The sequence below is a fragment of the Thamnophis elegans genome, chromosome 13, assembly GCF_009769535.1.
Source record: "Thamnophis elegans isolate rThaEle1 chromosome 13, rThaEle1.pri, whole genome shotgun sequence".
NCBI lineage: Eukaryota > Metazoa > Chordata > Lepidosauria > Squamata > Colubridae > Thamnophis > Thamnophis elegans.
In genome coordinates this window covers 8244044-8258872 of record NC_045553.1, presented here as the reverse complement: position 1 = coordinate 8258872, position 14829 = coordinate 8244044, and the positions used below count along the sequence as shown (strand labels likewise).

The 14829-nt window shown below is 46.3% G+C and overlaps 1 protein-coding gene across 1 annotated transcript in view; it reads left to right on the top strand.

Annotated features, from left to right (window-relative positions):
- The window catches only part of DGCR2 (DiGeorge syndrome critical region gene 2), a 54297-nt gene that overhangs the window by 20583 nt on the left and 18885 nt on the right, over positions 1–14829 (top strand). Inside the window, exon 2 of the mRNA XM_032229245.1 lies at positions 5553–5675. Within this exon, the coding sequence (XP_032085136.1) occupies positions 5553–5675 (123 nt within the window). The remainder of the gene's footprint in view (positions 1–5552; positions 5676–14829) is intronic.

The following is a 14829-nucleotide window of genomic DNA, read 5'->3' as shown; positions in this document are numbered from 1 at the left end:
GACCCGTTAAGGAGAGCGAATGCAACGTCCTAGAGCGGCAATTGTTTGTGATGTCACTTCCTTCGCAGCTTCCTCTGGAATGCCAGTTGTGATGTCCGCCCTCCAGTGGACCAATGGGGAAGCGCCTGATGGATTTGGGGCAAAGGATCGTAAACAGGGCGGGAAAGAGGAACGCATGGGAGAGGGGAAGGGAAACGGCAGGGATGATGAGCATGGGAGTAGGGGGAAGAAAGCCCCCTCCCAATAGCTACCTGTCAGACAAATGCTTAGTCTATAAATACCCAGCCAACACCGGCTATGTAAAATAAATCTCTTTGCTTTGTAGATGTGGGGCTATTTTGAGTGAATTCAGGCCTGGCTTATAGGCAAAGCTGCAATTGTTGACAAAAGTTATGTCTCTATTTAATTCTTACTCACTTCAGTTGTTTTTCTACGATCAGGTTGTGAGCCACCCAGAGTCTTTTCCACGGTGAGATGGGCAGCATATAAATTCAATTAAAAGCATAAATAGATTGAACAGATACAATCATGAATTAATTTAAGACATACATGTAATCATTGAACCAGGATTTGCAAAATCCTACAAGCTTTTGTTTTCATATTTTGGCTGAGCCTGAAGTGGGAATCAAACTTCCTTCTTATACGCTCAAGTTTAAGGGCGATGCTTTCTTGTGTTTACCTTTCAAGAGATAAACATCTAACCAGGTTGTCGGTGTGGTTTGTCTTCAAATCCCAGGCTTTTATCGTTACTTAAGCATTTTGGAAAAATGTCTATTTTGAATGCTCACCTCTTGGGGATTTGCATTGGTTGAGGTCAGTCATGGGGGTCTTAAAGAATAGAAAAATAAACAGGGAGAAAGGAACACAACAGTGTTGGCTTTATCCGGTAATATTACCCCTGATACTATCTGTATCTGGACCAGGTAAAACACCTGGCATCTATTTTTCTTATTAGAGATAGTCTTACATTCTGGTAGATTTGATAACGGGATCGAAAGAAAGCCGAATGTAATAGGCAATTCTAATTTAGGATGTTTATAGCTATTCTGACCTAGGCTTCCCCCGTCCTCGTCCCGATAAGCCCCTTTTATTTAATTTACAGTGAATTTTGCTCCAGCAAGTCTTTCTCAAAGTCTTTCAAGATAGTTCACAATTACCGATCTTTATCAGGCTTGGAGAGTGGCCAGGCTGAAATCTTTCAGATGCCACAATACTTGGCAAGAATGCAGGAATGAACTAATGGTCTCCTGCAAACTCCATTCCCCTTTCGCTCCTCTTTTATTTCCTCTGGGAGGGGCCATTCATTGTCCACCTGTGGCCTTACTCTCAAATCGACCCTTGTTCCTTAGCTGTTCCCTTCGTCTGGTAACTGCGCATGCGCACACTGGGAACAGGCTCCAGCTGTTCATCTGCCCCATTGATCTCCGACTCTGAAGGCAGCAGATACACTATGTTGCCAAAAGTATTCACTCACAACTGCTTCTGATTATGTGGATGGGTGAGCAAATACTTTTGGCAATATAATGTAACTGGCATAGGGCTCTGTCCCCCTCTCTGCCTCCGACACAGAATCCTCATCAGAGCCTTCTCCAGACTCCAGGACTGGCCCATGTTCCTCCCCAACCTCCTCATTGTCCGAATCTGCTGCCAGCTTTGCTGGCGGGCCATAACAAGTACCTTGCCACCTCCTCCTTCTCCTCCTCCTCCTCCCCTTCTTCCTCTTCCTCTTCTTGTTTTCCTCCTCCTCCTCCTCCTTCCCCTTCTCCTTTCTCTTCTTCTGGCTGAGAGAGAGGGATTCATCCAAGGTCATCCAGTTAACATCCTTGCCGAAGGCAGGGTTTTCCAGAGCTTCTGACAACTTTCATTCTCTAGGCCAGTATTTCTCCACCTGGTCAAATTTAAAATTGAGTGGACTTCAACCTCCAGAATCCCTACAACCAACATGCTGGCATAGAGTTCTGGCCCCCTCTCTGCCTCCAACACAGAGCCCTTCTCAGAGCCTTCCCCAGACTCCAGGACTGGCCCATGTTCCTCCCCAACCTCCTCGCTGTCTGACTCCGCTGGCTGCTGGTGGACCACAACAATAGCCACAGTCTGGAGCTTGACTTTTTTTGAGGTGGAAATGAACTGGGTAACATTGAGTGGCGTCTCCCTCTAGATATGCAAAGGAAAGAGGCTGTATGTTCACAATTAGCTTTGAAGTAAAAAGAGCAATATCCTATTGGGGATGGATATTACTTTTTTAATGTTATTTCAAAGCGAATTTTGTTAACATCACACGTGCTACCTTCTACATGCTACGTTTTAGTGTACAGGAAGTCCTCAACTGAACGACCACCATTGAGCCCAAAAATGTATATTGCTAAGTGAGAAATGTGTTAAATGAGTTCTGCCCCCATTTTATGATTTTGCTTGCCACGTTGGTTAAGGGAACACCTGCAGTTGTTTAAATCAGTCACACGGTTGTTATGTATCTCCTGCATGCACCCCGCATGCTGCGCATGGGTGGCAGAGCCCGGAAAATCAGCTGGCTGGCAGGAGGCATGTGCACATGCAAGGTGGAGCTAAGCTGGGCGATGGCTTGTGTGCCCGCAGAAAGGATTCAGCTTGCCACCTGTGGCCTGCATGCCATAGGTTCACCATCGCAGCCCTATGCCATTTCTGACAGAGGGCAGTCCAGTCTCTTCTTGAAAGCCTCCAGTGATGAAGCTCCCACAACTTCTGAAGGCAACTCCTGTTCCATCAGTTGATGGTTCTCACTGTCAGGAAATTCCTCCTTATTTCTAGGTTGAATTTCTCCTTGGTCAGTTTCCATCCATTCTTCCTTGTCTGGCCTTCGGGTCCTTGGGAAAACAGGTTGATCCTCTCCTCTCTGCAACAGCCCCACCAACGAACGTCTGGGGTGCTGCTTTGTGTGACCCATCTATTCATAAAAAAGGACGACCCGGGCATATCTTAGAAAGCATCCAGTCCCCAGTGGTGGCATTTCCCTCCAGGAAGTTTTCTACACCCTGATAGGATCTTTATGGGACCCAAGGGCCTTGTTGGAAATAAATAAGGATGCTAGCATTTCCCTTAGCAGAACGCCAACTTCCCCTTTATTTATTTTTAAGTGAAGCATTAAAATAATATTTTTTTCCTGCAGTCACAAAGGACAGGAAGTCTAGTGAGCACCAAAAGAGGAATTTGAACCACCTCATAGTGTTGACACGCTACTCAAAACAAAGCAATCGTTGTAATGGCCCATTAACCCATTAGCAGGCCAGGATCATGTAGTAATTAAGGTGTCACAAGTCCTCAACCACAAAGCACTTGAGAAGGCAGGGTGGCAATTTCAGACTCTCTTGATTCACTCACACCACGGGTTTTGTATTGTTTTAATATGAAGATAATAAGAATAAAAAAAAATGCTTGTAATTACCCCTCAAAGAAGATGCTGTGGCTTGAATGACCTAAACTCTGAACAGGAGTCATGTTACCTGTGTCATAAGACTTACCCTTCCTGCCACTTGTCCCCCTGCGACATTTAAGGGATTAACTGGATCTTTTTTTGGTTCCACTGTGGACAAGGTGATTATTTTGACCTTGCACCGTGCAAGATTATATATTGCGGTGCAATATAATGATTTTTTAGAAAGCGAGGAGCGCACCCACACACCTATAGCAGTGGTGGGATTCAAATAATTTAACAACCGGTTTTCTGCCCTAATGACCATCTGGGTAGGCGGAGCTCGGTGGTCATGTGACTGGGTGGGTGTGGCCAACTCAACGTCACTCAGGTCGATGGGCACTTCACCTTAGTCGTTACAATGGTAATAAGGGTTAACTGGAGAGGCAGTTTCTGTAAGCAGGGCAATAAAGATCAGGCTAGAAACAACACCAGAATGTTTCCTCCCTGCCTTCCTTACAGGATTAGCCCTGCAAAGTGGAAAAAAACAAAATGAGATTTCTTCCAACAACTGGTTCTCCGAACTGCTTAGGAAGTTAACAACCGGTTCTCCTGAATAGGTGTGGACTGGCTGAATCACACTACTGACCTATAGGCACTGTTTTGATTGTGGTGTAACCCAGGGAACCATCTCTTCCCATAGTCGGAGTCCTTAGCTGTCACTATGCACAACATTTGTGTTCCTTTTGAGTAATTGTGTTAAATGGGGTAGGTCTATTTTTTTTTAAATTCCTTCCAGTTGACGAGCTAGCTTTCTGCTTGGGTTAAATTTATATTTTCCCGACCAAGAAATAAAGGGAGACAAATATAGATCTTTGGGGCGCGGTGGCTCAGCGGCAAAGACGCTGAGCTTGTCGATCAGAAAGGTCGGCAGTTTGGCAGTTTGAATCCCTAGCGCCATGTAACGGAGGGAGCTCCCGTGACTTGTCGCAGCTTCTGCCAACCTAGCAGTCCGAAAGCATGTAAAAAATCCAAGTAGAAAAATAGGAACCACCTTTGGTGGGAAGGGAACAGCGTTTCATGCACCTTCGGTGTTGAGTCATGCCGGCCACATGACCACGGAGACGTTTTTCGGCAGCTCTGGCTTTGAAATGGAGATCTGCACCGCCCCCTAGAGTCAGGAATCACCAGCACATATGCGTGAGGGGAACCTTTACCCTTTTAGTATAGATCTATTCCAAACTATTTAGCTGGCAAGGTTAATAGTAGCTATCAAGCAGGTTTCCTGCAGAGCTGTGATGGGGCAGTAGTTAGCTGCTGCTGCCTGCCGGTTGCCTGCAATTTGTCAGTTCGAATGTCACCAGGCTCAAGGTTGACTCAACCTTCCGTTCTTCCGAAGTGGGTAAAACGAGGACCCAGATAGTTATTAGGGGCAAAAGGCTGGCTCTGTAAACTGCTTAGGGCTGTGAAAAGACTGTGAAGCGTTATATAAGTCTAAGTGCTAGTGCTATTCCTTCCTTCCTTCCTTCCTTCCTTCCTTCCTTCCTTCCATCCATCCATCCATCCATCCATCCATCCAGCACAGTGGTTAAAATGCAGTATTGCAGGCAAACTTTGCCCACTGCCTGCAGTTCAAATCTCACCAGGCTGAAGGTGGACTCAGCCTTCCATCCTTCCGAGGGGGATAAAATGAGGAGCCAGATTGTTGGGGACAAAAGGCTGACTCTGTAAATCGCTTAGAGAGGGCTGTAAAAACATTGTGAAGCGGTATATAAGTCTAAGGGCTATGGCTATTTGGTGTGTGGTTCTCATCTGCGTTAAGTTACACACTTCATGTGTTTGCTTGCTGTAGTGCCGATCAATTTTTGCAGCCAAAGTCAATTACAGCTTTCCTTGGTCCTTGCTTTTAATGGACTTTTAATGGATTCAGAAGAGCCACCTCTCATTTGCCACTGGTGGAGATTGGGAGAGTGGGAGAGGAAGAAACCTAATCAAAACCTCCTCCCGTAATGCAAACATTTGATGTTTCTTTCTCACCGCTCATCCCAAACCACGCAAAGGGGTTTAAATTTGGACGCCCCAGCTCCAAGCCAAGAGGGGTTCTCCTTGCGGATAGTATTCTTGGGTTCGGAAGCTTGAGCAACTTTCTCTTCGTCTTTTGCAGAACTGCGTTGCATCCCTGGGCAATTCACCTGCCGGAGTGGTTCAGTCCAGTGCATCCCTTCCAAGTGGCAGTGCGATGGGTGGCCCACCTGTGAGGATGAAAGCGATGAAGTTGGCTGCCCAAGTAAGTGCCCCCTCCCCAAAGAACACAGAATGAAAAGCGTAGGATCCTAGGGCTGGGAGTGGCCTTGGAGGTCTTCTAGCCCGACCTGTGCACAAGGCAGGAGACTTTATACCAGGGGTCTCAAACCCAAGGCCCGGGGGGGGGGGGCAGATCCGGCCTGCGGGGTGCTTAGATCCAACCCCTGGGGTGCTTAGATCTGCCCTCCGGGTGCTTAGATCCGGCCCACGGATACTGTATGTACAGCTGGGTGGTTATTATTATTATTATTTTAATAAATTGCCTTTGACGGAAGCGGAAAAACCAGAATGTTGAGTGACATTGGCAGAGAGTGGAAGCCTGCAGGACAATGTTTCATACAGTCGGAGCAGCTCAGTAAGATTACGTAAGAGATATCTCTTTAAAAAACCAAAAACTTCTTTTTAATCATTGGCTTGCCTTTGCCAACTTAGAATCTTGGCCTCGCCATCAGTTTTGTCTTTGCGCAGTTCGCGAAATCAATTTTGGGGGCATGATTTCCCTCTTGATTTCAATGAAAGGGTTTTTTCCCCCCTTGCTTTTTAACAAAAGCAGAACGGCATGAATGCCACCCTAGCAAGAAATGACTCGTTTTGCATGGAATATATACCGTTTTTCCTGAAAATAAGACAGGGTCTTATTCCCCCCCAAAAAATAAGCGCTTGGCCTTATTTTCGGGGAGGTCTTATTATTTTTGAGGTGCAGGAGGCGGCGAGCATGGTCACCTCATGGCTGCTGCTGTGTTGCAATATTTTCAGGGAAGGCTTATCTTGGGGGAGGGATTATTTTAGCGCATGCGCTCAAAAGCCCAATTGAGTTTATTATCTGGGGAGGTCTTATTTTCAGGGAAACAGGGTAAGAAGCCAAAAAAATGTGGGGAGAAGGGGTGAAATTCAACAGGTTCTGATAGGTTCTGGAGAGCTGGTAGCGGGAATTTTGAATAGTTTGGAGAACCAGCAAATACCACCTCTGGCTGGCCCCAAAGTGGTGTGGGAAAGGAGATTTTGCAATATCCTTCCCCTGCCACGCCCATCAAGCCACGCCCATAGAACTGGTAGTAAAAAAAATTGAATTTCACCATGGCGGGGGGTGGGGGACACTGAAGGAATTATTTTAGAGTGGTTGGGAAGGCCATGCAGAATAAAATTTTAATTAATGTATTTTGCAGAACATGTCCAGTTTCCCCTTCAGCAGCAGAGGTGCTAGGAACTGTATTTTTTTTTCTCTCTGTCCAAAATTTCTGGCATCCTTTATATCCAGGAATCACACACTTCTTCGCCAATCCTCAACTGAGTTATCTGCTCTACAGAATAAGAGAGTTGGAAGGGACCTTGTAGGTCATCTAGTCCAACCTTCTGCCCAAGTAGGAGACTACACCATTTCTGACAGGTGGCAGTCCAGTCTCTTCTTGAAAGCCACCAGTGATGAAGCTCCTACAACTTCTGAAGGAAACTTCTGTTCCATGGGTTGATTGGTCTCACTGTCAGAAAATTTCTCCTTATTTCTAGGTTGAATCTCTCCTTGTTCAGTTTCCATCCATTATTCCTTGTCTGGCCTTCGGGGGCTTTGGAAAATAGCTTGACCCCCTTCCTCTCTGTGTCAGCCCCTCAAATATTGGAAGGCTGCTATCCTGTCTCCCCTGGTCCTTCCCTTCACTAGACTAACCATGCCCAGTTCCTGCAAGCGTTCATCCTATTTTTGAGCCTCCAGTTCCCTCATCATCCTGGTTGCTCTTCTCTACACTTCTTCTAGAGTCTCAACATCTTTTTTACAGTTTTTTAAAATCTATACAAACTAAAGGAGGCAATTGCTGATGTTGTGGGGAAATTGTGATATTCCAGAAGGATGATTTCGTAGCCTGCAGTCACTTCTTAGTTGCTCTTCACTGAATCCCTTTCATATCTGATGTGAGATCCAATTTGCTGCATGTTGTCAGCTGAGCGAGGTGTCTTAACACAACCGTCGAGAGTTCCTTCTGACAGTTTCAAATTCCAGCCCTCGTTTTCCTCGCCGCTCCCAGCCCCTCTCTCTTCGTTACATAACTTTTCTTACAGTTGAGCCTCAAAGTCCCTTTACAGTATCTCGAAAACCAAATTAAAACACCGCGTCACAGCTACAATGCCTCTGGGGCCACAAGAAAATTCTTGCCTTTGCCTCCAACTCTCCTGTTCTGACCTCGGCTTCCCCCAAAAGCAGGAAGCAAGATTCCTGGCCCCCGACAAAACCCCTTTTATTAAACAAATGTGAATTCCTCTCATTCATGTTCAGCCAAGGCCTGGCAAATAGTCTTTCAAAGGAATATTTATGACCACAGACCTTATCTAGCTTGGAAAGCTGCCCTGTCAATATTTTCCAAATGAGATGCTGTGGAAGGAAAGGCTGGGCACAGAGTGTCTGAGATTCACGGACAGATCTTCACACTCCTGAAATGAATCAAACGATTGAATTGTTTCCTGCAAAAGCCCCCTCCCCTTGCATTCTTCTTTTATTTCCTGTAGGAGGGGCCATTCACCTTCCACCTGTTGCGTTATTCCCAAGTCGACCCTGATTTCTCAGCTGTTCTTCCGGCAGCTCTGTGCATGCGCACACTGGGAACAGGCTCCAGCTGTTCTTCTGCCTCACTGCTGTCTAGCTTCCAAGGGAGCTGATAACTGGCATATGTCCTTGGCTCCCTCTCTGCCTCTGATACAGAGCCCTCATCAGAGACTTCCCCAGACTCCAGGACTGGCCCAGGTTCCTCCCCAACCTCCTTCCATCCCCCTCCCCCACCTGAAATCAGGAGGCCTCTCACAGATGCTCTCTCCGTGATTGCATGCTTGGCATTGCTGGCAGGATTTATGCAAGAGGCAGCCCTTGAAGCCTCCTGGGTCACACGAAATGAAGCTCAGCTGCTTTGAAGAAATGAATCGCTTGGCCAGTTCGAGCCAAGAACACCCAAGCTTCCCCAGAGCCTCGAGGCTGGGGATGGCTACGCTGGGTGGTGGTGTAGGAGATTCTCAAGCTTTTTCCCAAGCGGTTGGGAGCGATGGGGGTCTCTTTGGTGCATGTGCTTGGCAACGTCACCCACTTGCAGTCCAGGAGCTCTTCTTTCTAACCTCCCGCAAAGAAACGATTCGGCTAAGAAAGAGGTTTTTTTCTCTCTCTTGCAGCTTCTTGTTTAGAAGAAAAGAGAAGTGGCTGTCAGGAAGAGACATTTTCTTCATTGCCCTTGCTTATTTAAAAGTTGTTGTTGTTCTCCTCCTCCTCCTCCTCCTCCTCCTCCTCCTCCTCCTCCTCTTATTCCAACCTGCGCTAAGCACATTGGACTAAAATTATACACAACAGATCTCAGACTGCAGCTACAATCTCTACATCCTTTCATTTAAGATTGATATTTTTCAGATCTTCCTGAAAAATTGTCTCGTTATTATTATTATCCCTTCCTCCCTCCCTCCCTGCTTTCTCCCTCCCTTCAGCCCCTTTTGCTTCTTCTCCTTTCCCTGTTTTCCTTCCTTCCTTCCTTCCTTCCTTCCTTCCTTCCTTCCTTCCTTCCTCTCTCCCTCTCTCCATACTTTTTCTCTCCCTTCAGTCCTTTTGCTTCTTTTTCTTTCTGTTTTCCTTCCTTCCCTCCCCCTTCTTTCCATCTCTCCCTCCCTTCTCCTTCCCTTCAGCCCTTTTGCTTTTTCTCCTTTCTCTCTTTTCCTTCCTTCCTTCTTCTCTCCCTGTCTCCATACTTTCTCCCTCCCTTCAGCCCTTTTGCTTTTTCTTTCTGTTTTCCTTCCTTCCTTCCCTCCCCCTCCTTTCCCTCTCCCCCCTTCTCCTTCCCTTCAGCCCTTTTGCTTTTTCTCCTTTCTCTCTTTTCCTTCCTTCCTTCCTTCCTTCCTTCCTTCCTTCCTTCCTACCTACCTACCTACCTACCTACCTACCTACCTACCTACCTACCTAGGTACATACCTACATAGATACATACCTACATAGATACATACCTACCTACCCACCCATCATTGCTGACCATAACTTTTTAACATGGCCGTTTTAACTAAACCAGAGTTGGTTGAGTTTGCCCAAAACATTAGCTCAACAGAGGACTGCAAACCATATCATCATAACCACTCAACATGAAATGTGATCCAGGGCTGTGCAAAAAAAAAGAAAAAAGAAAAAAAAGAAACGTTTGGAATCTGAAATATTTTCATATTGAAAACAGTTTGCCTTTGAGCTTGGGGGTGTTTTCCGACTCTTTGAAGGCCTTCCAGTTTAATTGAGAGAACCTGCACCAACTTGAAGGAATCGTTTCAGCCTCCAAGGAGAATGTCCCAACCTCAAAACATTCTCACTTTGGGATTTATTTATTTTTTTGTCTGTTCCTAGCATGAACCCAGCTATGGGTCTTAAATTTGTTTCCCTCTGGAACCTGTGCTAGTTTGAAGCACGCGTACCTATTAATAAAGAAGAACATTTTGTAACTCGGTTGATATGAAGGATCCTCGGTGCTTGTTTTCTTGCAGTTGCTTCATGAGCCAAACTAGGTAACATCATCAATGCTAGAAAGGAATGGGGTTGAGAAGGAAGAGAGGGAGGAGGAAGAGGATTGTGGAGTCCTTGGTGCTCTCTGAGCTTGGTTGTTTTCTTGCAGACGTTTCATTACCCAACCAGGTAACACTATCAGTGGTAGCATACAATAGACTGATGATGTTACTAGTTTGGGTTGTGAAACATCTTCAAGAAAACATCCAAGCTCAGAGAGCACCAAGAGACAACACCTCCCCCCTCCCAATCTACCTGTGCATGAAATACATATTTGCAGTTCCACATTTTTTGACGCTCTTGTTATCTGGTCCTTTTTTTTGAAGAAGAAGAAGAAGCAACAACAGAAGCTATCTCAAAACCATGCGAATATTTGGCAGAGCCTCACTGATATCTGGGATGTGGTGGCTCAGTGGCTAAGCCGCTGAGCTTGTCGATCAGAAAGGTCGGCAGCTCAGCGGTTTGAATCCCCAGTGCCATGTAACGGAGGGAGCTCCTGTGACTTGTCCCAGCTTCTGCCAACCGAACAATTCGAAAGCACATTAAAAAATGCAAGTAGAAAAACAGGAACCATCTTTGCTGGGAACGTAACAGCGCTCCGTGCACCCTCGGAGTTTAATCATGCCGGCGACATGACAGCGCTGGCTCTTCGGCTCTAAAACAGAGATGAGCAACGCCCCCTAGAGTCGAGAACGACTAGCACATATGTGCAAGGGGAACCTTTACCTTTACCTTTTTACATTGATATCACGGTTGCTCAGATCGAGAAAAAGCCAACATAGTTCTAGGCTGCATTAATAGAGGGATAGAATCAAGATCACGTGAAGTGTTAATGTCACTTTAGAATGCCTTGGTAAGGCCACACTTGGAGTAGTGCATCCAGTTTTGGTTGCCATGATATAAAAATACATTGAGATTCTGGCAAGAACGCAGAGAAGAGCAACAAAGAGGATTAGGGGACTGGAGGCTAAAACATATGTAGAACAGTTGCAGGAATTGGGTCTGTCTAATCCGTGACCTGTCAAAACCGCGTTCCACAAAAGCGCGGTCGACGAAATTGCGTATGTGACGTCATCACAACGCGACGAAAAAGATCGAAAAATTGAAATAAAAATTAAATTACAGCAAGCCGATTCACATAAAGGTAAGGGTTAGGTTAAGGGTTAGGGTTAGGTTAAGGGTTAGGGTTAGAGCGTTAGCGTTACGTTTAGCGTTAGGTTAAGGGTTAGCGTTAGGTTTTTCCTTACGTTAACGGTTAGGTTTAGGGTTAGGTTTAGGGTTAGGTTTAGGGTTAGGTTTGGGGGGGTTAGGGTAAGGTTTTCGCTTTATTTTTACATTTTTCGATCTTTTTCGTCGCGCTGTGATGACGTCACATACGCGCTTTCGTCGACCGCGCTTTTGTCGTCCGCGGTTTTGTGGTACAACCGTCTAATCTAATGAAAAAAAGGACTAGAGGTGACATGATAGCAGTCTTCCAATATCTCAAGGGCTGCCCCAAAGAAGAGGGAGTCAAGCTATTGTCGAAAGCAACAGAAAGCAGTACAAGAAGCAATGGGTGGAAACTAATCAAGGAGAGAAGCAACCTTGAACTAAGGAGGAAAATCCCTGACAGTTAGAACAATTAATCAGTGGAACAACTTGCCTCTAGAAGTTGTGAATGCTCCATCACTGGAGGTTTTTAAGAAGAGATTGAACAACAATTTGACTGAAACGGCACAGGGTTTCCTGCATGAGGAGTGGGTTGGACTAGAAGACCTCCAAGGTCCCTTCCAACTCTTGTCATTCTGAGAAATTTCACTCCTACTTTGGTCAGCTCCTCCGTGAATTGCTAGTAACACAATTCCCATTTCCTCCTTTCTGCAACTGATCGTGGAAGTGAGAAGAAGTTGTTCTTGTTTTGCAGGGTGCATGTAAATAAGACAACCCACTGGTAGTTTCCAAACATCCCCTTACTTGACGCTTTCCATTTTTGGTGGGGTGGTGGTGGTAATCCTACAAGTTAGCAGTCTTTCCTTTAACTCTATTCCTCATTCTTTAGAGATGGTTTCATTTTTGATCATTGAGGTTCTCCAATGTTTCAGTTCTCCATCCTAGTCCAGCAGTTTTAGTTGGCTGCCCCATAGCTAAATTTTACAAGATCATATTTTTTGGGGATGGATGATTATTTACCGTATATACTCGAGTATAGGCCGACCCGAATATAAGCCGAGGCACCTAATTTTACCACAAAAACCTGGAAAAGTTATTGACTCGAGTATAAGCCTAGGATGGGAAATGCAGCAGCTACCGGTAAATTTCAAAAATAAAAATAGATACCAATAATGTTTTTGAATATTTATTTCCTCCCCTGGAGTGGGGAGGAATTGGGGATTTCATAGTATCCTTCCCCTGGAGTGGGGAGGAATTGGGGATTTTGCAGTATCCTACCCCTGGAGTGGGGAGGGAATGTGGCTTTCATAGTATCCTATCCCTGGAGTGGGGAGGATTTGGGGGATTTCATAGTATCCTTCCCCTGGAGTGGGGAGGAAATGTGGATTTCATAGTATCCTTCCCCTGGAGTGGGGAGGATTTGGGGGATTTCATAGTATCCTACCCCTGTAGTGGGGAGGGAATGTGGATTTCATAGTATCCTACCCCTGGAGTGGGGAGGATTTGGGGGATTTCATAGTATCCTACCCCTGGAGTGGGGAGGAAATGTGGATTTCATAGTATCCTTCCCCTGGAGTGGGGAGGAAATGTGGATTTCATAGTATCCTTCCCCTGGAGTGGGGAGGATTTGGGGGATTTCATAGTATCCTACCCCTGTAGTGGGGAGGGAATGTGGATTTCATAGTATCCTACCCCTGGAGTGGGGAGGATTTGGGGGATTTCATAGTATCCTACCCCTGTAGTGGGGAGGGAATGTGGCTTTCATAGTATCCTATCCCTGGAGTGGGGAGGAAATGTGGATTTCATAGTATCCTACCCCTGGAGTGGGGAGGAAATGTGGATTTCATAGTATCCTTCCCCTGGAGTGGGGAGGATTTGGGGGATTTCATAGTATCCTACCCCTGTAGTGGGGAGGGAATGTGGATTTCATAGTATCCTACCCCTGGAGTGGGGAGGATTTGGGGGATTTCATAGTATCCTACCCCTGTAGTGGGGAGGGAATGTGGCTTTCATAGTATCCTATCCCTGGAGTGGGGAGGATTTGGGGGATTTCATAGTATCCTTCCCCTGGAGTGGGGAGGAAATGTGGATTTCATAGTATCCTTCCCCTGGAGTGGGGAGGATTTGGGGGATTTCATAGTATCCTACCCCTGTAGTGGGGAGGGAATGTGGATTTCATAGTATCCTACCCCTGGAGTGGGGAGGATTTGGGGGATTTCATAGTATCCTTCCCCTGGAGTGGGGAGGAAATGTGGATTTCATAGTATCCTTCCCCTGGAGTGGGGAGGATTTGGGGGATTTCATAGTATCCTACCCCTGTAGTGGGGAGGGAATGTGGATTTCATAGTATCCTACCCCTGGAGTGGGGAGGATTTGGGGGATTTCATAGTATCCTACCCCTGTAGTGGGGAGGAAATGTGGATTTCATAGTATCCTACCCCTGGAGTGGGGAGGATTTGGGGGATTTCATAGTATCCTACCCCTGGAGTGGGGAGGGAATGTGGATTTCATAGTATCCTACCCCCTGGAGTGGGGAGGATTTGGGGGATTTCATAGTATCCTTCCCCTGGAGTGGGGAGGAAATGTAGATTTCATAGTATCCTTCCCCTGGAGTGGGGAGGATTTGGGGGATTTCATAGTATCCTTCCCCTGGAGTGGGGAGGATTTGGGGGATTTCATAGTATCCTACCCCTGTAGTGGGGAGGAAATGTGGATTTCATAGTATCCTACCCCTGGAGTGGGGAGGATTTGGGGGATTTCATAGTATCCTACCCCTGTAGTGGGGAGGAAATGTAGATTTCATAGTATCCTTCCCCTGGAGTGGGGAGGATTTGGGGGATTTCATAGTATCCTACCCCTGGAGTGGGGAGGATTTGGGGGATTTCATAGTATCCTACCCCTGTAGTGGGGAGGAAATGTGGATTTCATAGTATCCTACCCCTGGAGTGGGGAGGATTTGGGGGATTTCATAGTATCCTTCCCCTGGAGTGGGGAGGAAATGTAGATTTCATAGTATCCTTCCCCTGGAGTGGGGAGGATTTGGGGGATTTCATAGTATCCTTCCCCTGGAGTGGGGAGGATTTGGGGGATTTCATAGTATCCTTCCCCTGGAGTGGGGAGGAAATGTAGATTTCATAGTATCCTTCCCCTGGAGTGGGGAGGATTTGGGGGATTTCATAGTATCCTACCCCTGGAGTGGGGAGGATTTGGGGGATTTCATAGTATCCTACCCCTGTAGTGGGGAGGAAATGTGGATTTCATAGTATCCTACCCCTGGAGTGGGGAGGATTTGGGGGATTTCATAGTATCCTTCCCCTGGAGTGGGGAGGAAATGTAGATTTCATAGTATCCTTCCCCTGGAGTGGGGAGGATTTGGGGGATTTCATAGTATCCTTCCCCTGGAGTGGGGAGGAAATGTAGATTTCATAGTATCCTTCCCCTGGAGTGGGGAGGAAATGTAGATTTCATAGTATCCTTCCCCTGG